The sequence below is a fragment of the Fringilla coelebs genome (assembly GCF_963513975.1).
Source record: "Fringilla coelebs genome assembly, chromosome: 6".
In the NCBI taxonomy this organism is placed as follows: Eukaryota; Metazoa; Chordata; class Aves; order Passeriformes; family Fringillidae; genus Fringilla; species Fringilla coelebs.
The window spans coordinates 22,174,403-22,185,214 of record NC_140034.1 but is presented as its reverse complement, the minus strand read 5'-3'; the positions used below and the strand labels follow the sequence as shown (position 1 = coordinate 22,185,214).

At 52.7% G+C, this 10,812-nt stretch overlaps 1 protein-coding gene across 1 annotated transcript; it reads right to left on the bottom strand.

The window, feature by feature from the left end:
• Positions 1–2,022: 2,022 nt before the first annotated feature.
• On the bottom strand, positions 2,023–6,502 carry NGB (neuroglobin; the record flags this gene model as incomplete). Its single annotated transcript, XM_084208646.1, has 4 exons — positions 2,023–2,169; positions 3,299–3,418; positions 4,938–5,049; positions 6,396–6,502. 4 exons carry the CDS (start codon positions 6,500–6,502, stop codon positions 2,023–2,025), a joined length of 486 nt encoding a protein of 161 aa, XP_084064772.1.
• Positions 6,503–10,812: the final 4,310 nt, after the last annotated feature.

The following is a 10,812-nucleotide window of genomic DNA, read 5'->3' as shown; positions in this document are numbered from 1 at the left end:
AGGTGAAGACTTACTGTTATTTTTTAATAAACAGTACAGCTGGGTATAAGAGGCACACAGACCAATTCTCTTGGGAGTCACATAAAATGTGGCACAGAAGAGCAGAAGTCAAGGAGCTGGGAAAGCTAGAAGGAGCAGGGATGGTTTGGGTAGTAACACCCACCCCCCACCCATCACACAGCTGTCTACTGTCACATGGAGCCAGGAGGTGTCCCATGATGTTGAAGGCTGGTGCCCCATTACAGGGTTGCAAAGAGGACATTCCCAAACCCTTGTGCCCCATACCATGCCATCAAAGCAAGCGTCTTGCCCCAGCTCCTCCATTCCTCACTGCTGGGCGCAAGGAGGGGGAGGACTTCACCTGACCCAGCTGATGGAGAGAGCCATGGGCCAGGATGCAGAGGCAGAACATGACATGGTACCATGGGGAGGACAAGGACCCTGGGGATATTCGCTGCCTGTTTCACAACACCTATTAGCTTCCCTCCCAAACACAGCTGAGGGGCTTTTTGGTGGTGGCCCATGGCTACCATCAGGCCTGGTGGCAGGGCACTAGAGACCCATCTTACGGGGTGCCCCATCATCCCCTCTATGGCAGGGGCCAAGGAGACCTCAGTTACGTTGGGCAGGCAGACTTCTCCTGCCCCAGAGTGGAGGACATCTGAGAATAGGAGGAATGTGTCTTCTGAACAGGACCATCTCAGACCTCAACACTAGGCTCCTCCTGTCCTGAAGAAGAAGCAAAAAAAAAAAAAAGCTGCCTGTAACTGAATAATTGCTCCATGTCCTTCTCTGGGGCTAATGGTGGCAAGAAACATTGTTCTACTTGTTCCACAGTGACTTCCCCATAAAGATGAACTCTTCCTCAAAGTGCTGAAGTTCAGCCTCCTCACAGAGCCCTCAGGTGCTGCCTCTCAGCAGCTTTCTGGGATTTCTTCTAGCAGATGCTGTCTCCTCATTCCTGCGAGGGTGAGGAACTCTGCAGATGGGCACTGGGAGCAGCTGGGAAGCGCTCCAGATTCTGACAGCATCAGCAGAAAGATTCCAGCTATGCTTCCTCTGGCCAAGAGCCAGAATTTCTGGAAGCTGTTGCTATGACACTATTGCAACCTTCATTTTTAAGACATTTTTTCCCTGGATTTATTTTATTTTCCTAAACACAAAGCAATAAACATTGCTACTACTGCTGTTGCTGCATTTCAGCTGGCTCTAAGGTTAAACCAGCTGGCCAAATCAACATAAAGCCTTTCAGCTGGCAGCCCAATCCTGCCAAAAGTAGTCTCACCTTGGGATTAATGTGACACCATTGCCTGAACCATCCCTAGGAAACCTACTGGGTTGTGGCCAACCTTACACAGGGAAAAGCCAGGGATCCCATCCAGGTCAGAGGCAAGGAAGAAAAAAGCACCAGGATTAACCATCTGGTAGTGATATATTGATGAAGGGAGAGGGGGAAAACTCTCTGCAAGATTTGAGGATGGCCACACGGTGTGACCGTGAGCCTTGCTCTGTTGCTGCCTTTTTACCTGGATGGAGTCAAATCTGTCACTGCCACAGCTGAACCAGGTACAGCAGCAGAGTACACAGGAGGACTGAGCAGTGTCGGACCTGGCAGGTAAAGCACAGCAAATAGGATTTTGGGCAAATAAGCCCAAGAGGCCAATGCCTACCTACCTAGGGTGGGTAGCAAGAGGAGGGAAGATGAGCAAGCTAAAACCCAGAGTAGGTATCTGGGTGTTGGTGTTCCTGAAGGAACTTGGAGCAGGGTAGCATACCTGTGCTGTGGCACTGCCAGGCTTTGCTGCAGGGACATGCCCTGCCAGCACTTAGCAAAGGCAGAGACACGCTGGTGGTGAAGCAGGATGGAACCACATGAGAGCCCTGCAGCACGTGTGAGTGGCAGAGGCAGCCATGGGCTGGTGCACACAGAAAGACAGAGGTGGGGAGAGGCAGCGAGTGTGGCGTGAGACTCCCCGAGCTCAGGACCGCTGCATGGTCAGGGATAGGGATGGCTGGCAGGATCTAGTCCCCTTCTGGGAGGGTCTCCCAGCCACGTTGCATGGCTTTCACCACAGCATTGTAGAGTTTGCTCCAAGCTTCCTGCACCTCTGGGCTGAAGGCAGCACCAAGGCATTTCTCCAGCATGTACAGCAAGGACTCACCGACAGTCTGCAAACCAAACAAGGAGGTGTCAAGCTCAGCACCAGAAGATGACATTCAGTCTCTTGTCTCACTTCGCCACCTTTTTTGACTTCTTCAGCTGCAGGGCACCTGCTCCTCTTCCACCAACAGTACCAGGCCCCTCCAGTCCTGGCTTATCAGAGGGAGCCCAGAACCAGCCCATGTCATCCTCTTCCCCTGCCCTGTGCTGGCCCTCACCATGAATGAGTGCAGAGTGAAAGTCAGGGAGGCTGACATTGCACATGTAACACCAGGGGAGAGGCACAATCCAGTTTCTGTGGCTCCCAGGTGCAGGTAGCTGGCCCTATCCCTTGGCATAGCTGTGGAGCAGCAGAGCTGAGCAATGCCCTGATGGCAGGAGAGTGGGTCAGACTCCATGCTGGATGCTTAGGGCGTGTCTCAGTGCCTCAGGCTTCTCCACAGGGCACTGCTCCTCACAGAGCTGAGAGCAGCCCCAGGCAGGAGCACCCTCACACTGAGTGCAGGGCTGGTGGGCATCACTACCCCAAACAACAGGGACCCTGCTGCCTCTGAAGAGAACAAAAGCTAGCAATAGGGATGAGCCAGGTGTGGGTTAGAAAGCTTTTCTTCAGCCTGCCCTTTCCCACTGTATTTCTGTCCAGGCTTGATAGCAGGAGAGGAGTAATCAAGGGTTTAATATGGAAGATGCTTGGGCATGGAGAAAGCAGGGGGTGAGGTGCAGCAACCCCATCCCAGTGCAGACACAGAGAGGTGAATTCTCCCTTTTCCAGGTGGGGTGAGGTTTGCCCAGAGCATTAGATGCAAAGGATCCAGGGCAAAGGCTGAGCCTGCAGCCCTGTGGCACAGGAGAGACTGCAGTGTCCTAAACCATGGTCCTCTTCAAACAGTGAAAATGCTTTGTTCCCATCTATCATTTCTGCCAGGGCTTACTGGGCAAGGGCACAAAACAAGGGGAGCTCAAAGGCTTCCCTCACTGGGGTGGTGTCACTACATTGGTATCAGCACCTTGGACAGGCTGCCTTGAGCCATCAGCTCTCTCCAGACAGCTGAACCCAGAGGAAGGGTGGGGACAGCTGAGGGTTGCAGGCAGGGGTGAACAAACACAGCCACAGCGAGACAAGAGGGAACACCTCACCGAGAAAGACTCAACCTTCACACCAACTGCCTGGTGCTTCTTGCCAAGGTTGCAAAGATACTCTTCCAGGCAGGATAAGTTCTCCAGGTGGCTCACAGCAGCATCAATCACTAGCATCACCTAGCACAGGAGCAGAAAGGCAGAACGGCATTAACAGAAAGGTTCAGCTTCCCTCCCAGAGGAAACAAAGTGTCTGATCCTCTACTTCACCCTTGTCAGCCTGAGCCCCTCCCAGCCCAGATACCCTCTGAGGTTTTCTTTGCTCTTCTGTGATCCATGTGTCACATCAGTGAGGCTGGCAGCAGCACACAACACATCCTTCCATGGGACACTGCCAGAGCTGCACAGCAAGCAGCACTGCTGACCACCCTGTCCCAGGGGGGATAGACAGCCGTACAGCAGAGCAGTTGCAGGTTAAGACCTAATGCTGATGCAGGCATTAGAACTCCCAGGACCCCAGGACAGCTGCATGGGAACCCCAGAAGCTGCCAGAACTGGAGTTTCCGATTAGAAGTCACCAAAATGGGGCAGTTGTGAATAAGGCCACTCCAATTCTAAGATCAGCCAAGGTATTTTGAAGAAATGGGATAGACAGTACAGCCAAGTCTCTTGACCTGGTCTGGTAAAACACATACCATAGTCTCCCAGGAGCATTAAGAGTCAAATGGAAACAGGACAGAAAAGATTTAATGAAGGATGAAGGGAACAGACACAACAAATTAGAAGAAGAGATTAAAGCCAGGGCATGGTTATCTTGGCAAAGCCAAGAGGTGATAGAATTGTGCACTGTAATTTCAACAGGCCATTTATCTCCAACAAGAGCAAAAATCTATCTCAGCTCAAGGCAATAATCTTAACTTTGCCAATAAAGAGAGGCTGGAAAATAACAAAAAGCTTGCAGCTATCAGAAGAGCTCAGTCCTGAAACAGCCTCTTAACAAGGAATAAAGACAGACAAGCAAAGCACCAGACTGGTTTAAAGATGGACCCAGGCAGTTTATGAAGGCATCTGCAAGCCAGGGCTTTGTCCCAGTGTGGCTTTTCTTCAGGGTTCAGCAAAGGGTCTCTGCTGCACAGGTGTACTGTGCATGCAAGAGCCTCTCCTCAGCATTGCTTCTTTCTGTGTTTGGGAGGGAGGGGAACGTGTACTGCAGCACTCAGAGGCTCTCTGAGAGGTGCTGTGGGGCTGCTGGCTCTGCAGCTGCACCAACAACCCCTCCACAGCAGCAGGTCCAGGGCAGCCTAGCCCACTGCCCAGTTCTGTGCCACCTCCTGGTCAGCGTGGGGCCAAGCAGAGAGCTTCAGTCCTCATCTGGACACAGGTGAGCTTCCTGAGGCACCTCCACAGTAGGAGAAGGATTCTTTCAGCTTCCAGAGGAAGCAATCCACGCTCAGATGAGGGCATGGAAATCAGCATGGTGCCTCTTGGCCACCATAACCTGCATTCTCATTCCCTCCCCACTGTTGTAGGACACTTTGTCCTGGCCTTCTGCTAGCATGAGTAACCCCCTGCAGTTACCATCTCAGGAGGAGACTTCCATATGCTCCCTGGGCAGACACACCACAGTCCCAAATCATTGCCTAAGAGTTTCATCCTCTATGGAGGCTGTGCTCCAGCCAAGCCACAGCCCCTTTCTCACCTTCCTGATGTGATCCAGGAACTCAGGGGCAGAGAGGCACTCCTGAGGACTGGCAAACTGCTTGCAGTTGTACTGGAAAAGGGGCAGCAGGTCAGGATCCAAGTCAAACAGCCTGAAAGAGCAAGAAAGAACACCCCATCTTCTTACTTCCTCAGCTTTATTTAAAGTGCCACTCACTCCATCAGCAGCACACCCACTGCCTACTTCTGCCTACTTCTGCCTACTTCTGCTTCTTCCCACCTACTGATCCCTCTCCATCTGTAAAAGACCCAAAAGTTCTGAAAAGTTTTCGTTTGGGGCAATCCAGATTGCCTATAGACAAAAACCTTTCTGTTTCTCTAGCCCATAACCCCAGCTCTCAGATACATCTTTATAGCACCTGAGAGCTGGCACCCAACCCCCTGGAGTGTCTTCCAGCCTGACCTTTCTCCTCAAAGAGTTGGCTGTTATCTCAACTATTCCTATTCCCACTTTTTGATCCCCTTGAACCCAAAAGCTCCCAAATCAGGGAAGGCCTCCAAGCTCCAGCAGCCATCTGGACCAAGGGGGGAATGTACAAACTCAGCTGATGCCCCACTCCCCAACACCATCGCCAGCTCCCATTTCCTCTCCCCCTGCCCCATCCTCCCTTGCCATTGTATGTCAGGCACAAAAGGCACTCAATAGCAGCCACCCAGCTAGATATGACTGACCACCAGTAATTCAGGCAAGACAAGTCTGTCTTCTCCTCATCCTGCACATTAAACTACTGCGCCCCTCTCCCCCACATTCTTGTCGCGGCTCTAGTCCCGCTCTGCGAGATTTGGATCCCTCTCGCTCTGAAAGCTGCTCATCAACTTTCCAGTTGTCCTTTTTAAACGAATTTTCATTGATTTTTCATTTTTTCTCTTCACATAATTGATACATTAATCTGCTGAGGAAAGGCAAGAAGCTGGGTATCAGCCATTCCATCCGACACACTATTTCCTCTGCCCTGCGACTGAATCCCTCCTGTTCCTGGGGCTGCACAGCGCTTCCCTGGTCAGGGAACGATCGGGCGGCCCCTTCCGCGGGCACGCAGCCCTTCGGAGAGCAGAAGTCGCGGTGACAAGGCGGGGATCAGCGGGCAGAAACGCGCAAAACCTGCCCGCCTCTTCTCTCGCTCTCCGTCTCCGCGTGGCAAAGTTCTCACTCGCGAAGGACGGGGAAGGCAGAGCGGCAGCGCGGAGCGGAGCCCGGCCCTGCCCCACGCCGCTGCCCCACGGCACCTGCGGCTCGGCGGCGGAGCGGCTGCGGCTCCCCGCGGACCGCCGGCCCCGGGAGGGGAGAGAGGCCGGGGAGGGACCGGCCAGGAGCCACGCCAAGCACAGGGAAGCGTTTTTCTCCAAGAAGAGGAGCCCGTCCGTCCCTCCCGCGCGGGTCGGAGCGGGCGGGCAGGCGGCCGGGGCCGGGGTGCGGTGGCCGCATCGCGCCGCTCACCTGGTGAAGAGGACGAGGCCGTGCTGCACGGGGCTGCCGCTCACCCGCTGCCAGCTCTCCCGGATCAGCGCTCGCTGCCCTCCCGACAGCGGCATCCCGCTCTCCATGGCGGGGGCGGGGGCCCTGCCCCTGCCCCTGGCCGCCCGAGGCGAGGCGCCGGTACCGCGGCTCCGCGGGCGGAGGGGCCGGCGAGCTGCGGCCGCCCGCCCCTCGCTCGCTCCGCCGGGGAGCGGCGGCGCTGCCCCCGCGCCCCCGCCACGGCCGCACCCGCGCTCCGCCCGCCGGCACCGCCGGCACCGCGGCCGCTCCGCTCCACCCGCGGCCGCCCCGGCCGGGGAAGGAAGATCTCACCGAGTGTTTCTCACTCGGGAGAAGGAAGGAAGGAAGGAGGGATGGAAGGAAGAAAAAAGAAATTCGAAATGCCCAAACTTCCCTATCCCGGGCCCGCGGGGCAGAGCAGAAAGTTCAGCCGGTTCACGGTTGACATTTTCCGTCGTCCTGATTTTACAAGTGAAGCAGCAGGGCAGAGCCGTGCCAGAGAGGAGACCACCGGGACCTGGCCACCTTCGCTCACCATCAGCACAGCTCCCTCTGAGTGTAACTTAGCCTGGGAGGGCCTCAGCGATGCTCCATTGCATCCTCTTGCTTTTGGCTACTTCCACTGAGACCCTGGATGCCACACAGCCAACCTGCTGTCTCCACAGGCACATGCAGTCTAGACACTGCAAGGTACGTGTCTAATTTAGGGCTAATTATGCCAGCTGAAGCAGGCAAAGTTGTTAATAACAGATGAGAAGACATGACATCTTTGTCAAATGTATTCAGGATGCACAGACTCTCTTTGCTGTTGAGACACTGCTTAATTTGGCCACAGGTTTTACGCAGAACAGAGGAAACAAAGCAAGAAATGGCAAATGAGGTCCCAAGCAGCACAAGGGAAGTCAGGAAAGTTAAGGTTTTCAGAAGGATGAGAGCAATATAAAAGTGCAACCATCACGGAAACCATCACAGTCTGCACCCAAATGACAATTGTGCTGATCTTATTACAAGTTCTGCTTCTGTACATCAGACTTATTTCTGGTAATCAGGAGAAAAGACAGAAGCCTCCGACCCATCCCAGAGGCACATTGATCAACTGTAGGCAGAAAGGAGGCTCTTCTGGCAGAATTGAAAACATTCCCTGGGAGAAGACAAGTTCAAAGGCTCAATGCTATGTTCTCAGCCCCAGCTTGTCTCCCAGGGGCCTTTCTCCTATAGAGCTGGAGTGACAGCACCGACTGCAGTGACAGCAGGAAGCCACCTGAGATGGCTCTGCAAGTGCCAGAATAAATTACCTGCTTTCTCAGGATTTTGAGACCTCATGTTCTCAGCACAGACCAGACAAGATGCTGCACAGGAAAAACTCCGTGTGCAGCACGGAGGAAGCTGAAGAACCCTGTCCTAAAATTGGTCACTTGAGTCAGAACTGATGGGACCGAGGAGTCAGCTAAAACAGCATTCTGACTGTGTGGTTTCAAAGGGCATATTCACACCGGGGGCTGATGATAAATCACTGCCATGATAACACTGAAGCGCCAAGGAGCCCGAGAAGGCAGCTGGGAGATACAGGGTTAACCCGAGCAGGGCGGAGGAGACCAGCCCGGCAGCGACACCGCAAACATTAACCTTTAGCTATCCTGCGGCTGCTGGAGCGAACAGCAACGAGCACGAAGTGTCATCCTTGGTCATCTGTGCGAGGTGCTCTGACATTTCAGCCGGTTGTCACAGGCACGCAGACGTGGAGCTTCGCAGAGCCTGGCTGGATGGTCCAGCCTGGCCCTGCTAACAATAAAGGGTAGAACAGACAGGCAGTGGCATGGTGCCAGCGTGCTGGAAGGGAGCATGGAGAGTCATCCCAGGCCACAGGATACTGAGGAGCAGAGTTGAAGCACATACGTGCAGTCAAAGCAGCAACCAAGGCTGATTCTTTGCCTAGGAACATTTTGAATACATTCAGAGCTGGCTGATAGTGAAGGAAGAGAAACTCCACAAAAGCAAGTTGTAGTTAAGAGTGATCAGTTCCCGAAGATTTGTTGGGATGTGGGACACCTTTGCTCCCATCCACGCAGGGCACCATATCAGCTACCCTATCCCAGGGCAACAACAAAGTACAGGTTCAGCCATTGTTTCTGATAGAAAGGGTGTCTCAGACGATAGCAGGGAAGCTGTGTGGCAAAAGAAAATCGTGGCTCTTGTCCAAAATGATGTTCCTGCACCTTCCCTCTGTGCTGCAGGTGGCAGCTGAACACTCACAGGCAAGGCACAAGTGTCAGAACAGAATACACGGGCAGCAATGAGAGTGATGAAACTGATATGCTTTCCTTCCACGGAAAACAGGAGTGCCTCAGCTGATGAAAGCTGATGAAAGGTCTGGCCATATCCCCACCCACCTGCTGGTACCCAAACCCCACATGGGTATGACACACAGCAGAGTACAAGAACTCTTCCCTGCCCACCAGCAACAGCTCCTTCTGGGCAGGATATATTCAGGAGCAGTTTCCCAATCTCCCCTGACTGGACAGTGAATCCATCCCTTTGTTGCCTTCTGGCACTGATACATCTCCACTCTCTTAAAAAACCCAGTGTTTTTTCCCTGTGACAGCATAGGTCTTCCAGCACAGGAGGAAGGAGCTGCAAGGAGGGACTTGAGATGGGAGACAGGGAGAGCTCAGGGATAAGAAATATTCAAATCACCGTTCAAAGGATTGAAATGACTAAGGGTTTGGGAGAGACAGTGCTCTTGCCTGTGTGCAAAGCAGCTTCTCTCTTGCAGTTATGTGGCTGTCAGAGTTCCTCCTGCTGTCACAGCACTGAGGTGCTGATAGTATAAGTCGAGTCCAGAGAAGATTTCAAGTTCAAGGAAGCAAACAGAAAAACCTCTCTTCTTGTTCCAAATGTTTTGTGAGCCTTCAAGCATGAGAATCTCAGCAAGAGGTTGAGCACTGCGATGCTCTGAGGTCTGAGGGTTTCCTCTGATGGTTCCCATCTCCCTTGGCTCCATGTACCTAACCTGGCAGTTCAGCTCTTTTCTGAGCTGCGCTTGGATTCCTCCAAGACCCTTCCTGGAGCTCTCATGAGTGAAGAACAACCAGGGCAGCAGAACAGACTGCTTCATCTGTAGACCACTTGAAGAAAGGGGAGGGAGGTTTTTGGAGAAATTCACTGACATCCAAAGAGGAAGACAATGCTTTTTTGTTCTTTGGAAGAACACAACTTTATCATGTTTTTAGTTTGCAATGGGTTTCATTATTGTAATCTACATCCACTTCAAGTTACAGTACCAACACTCTTAACCTCCTTGCCAAGTGTCAGCTTTACTTGTTCAGTGCCCCAGTTTACCCACATGGAAAGAAAGATGCCCAATCTCATAAAACAGAGTGACAGAACTAAGAGTAAGCTTGCAAATGCCAGTCCCCAGCCCAGCACTCAGGGTTCACAGCACCTGAAGAACAACCCTCCTCCCCAGGGAGGCCCTATGTGCCTGGCCCAGGGATGACTGCTTTGCCTGTGCTGCTGTGGCACCATCAGTTTTCATGCCAGCTGCTGCACTAGCAAACCCATATCTCCCTTTGAGCTCTTGCTCATTTCCAATTCTGCATCTGTGAGTGTTCATAAATAATGACACTCTGATCTATCTGCCTCAGGCTCCCTGCTCGCTTAGGATACAGACTTCTGGGCTTGGCCAATCCCCTTTGTTTCCCCTTTTCCCCAATCTCAAAAACACAGATTATGACAGGTTGTCATTTTCCCAGACTCCCATCCCATCCTCAGGTGGGGGCAAAAATCATGCAATATTCCCAAAATTCTTCTCAAGCTACCCCCTCAGGCCATGGTGCAGCACAGCTCAGTAGCAGAGCCAGTCACGGAATATGGTTGCATAACAAGAATCAAAAGTGATGCAGGAGGTGATAGTCTTGTCCATAAAATTATTTAGATGAGCTGCAGAGCTTGCTTGCTGTCACCATGACTGTGGAGAGAACAGGGCAGCACTACCACCCTCAGTGGTGGGGATCTGGGCTAAGAGGAGAGGGACAAGCAGAGGGAGGATTCAATGGCAGAATAAAATGAAAACTTTTTTTGAATTCTATTTGCTAGACATCCCCAGCTTCACCTTGAATATCCTGTAGCCAGCTAGGGAATATTTGCACAGGCAGGTGAAAGAGTCATTAGGAGGACCAGAAATGAAGTCAAAGGCGATCACACGGAGCTGTCAGACCAGGTCTGGCACTTGCAGATGCTCAGACCTTACCCCAGATGTTATTTACCTTGGGCTCCTTAGCACAATGATAACCCAACACGAGCAGGCTGATCTTCCAAGAAGCAACCTCTGCCTTTTGTCACTCTGCCAAAGTGAGTTCAGTGAGTTCAAGACCATGTC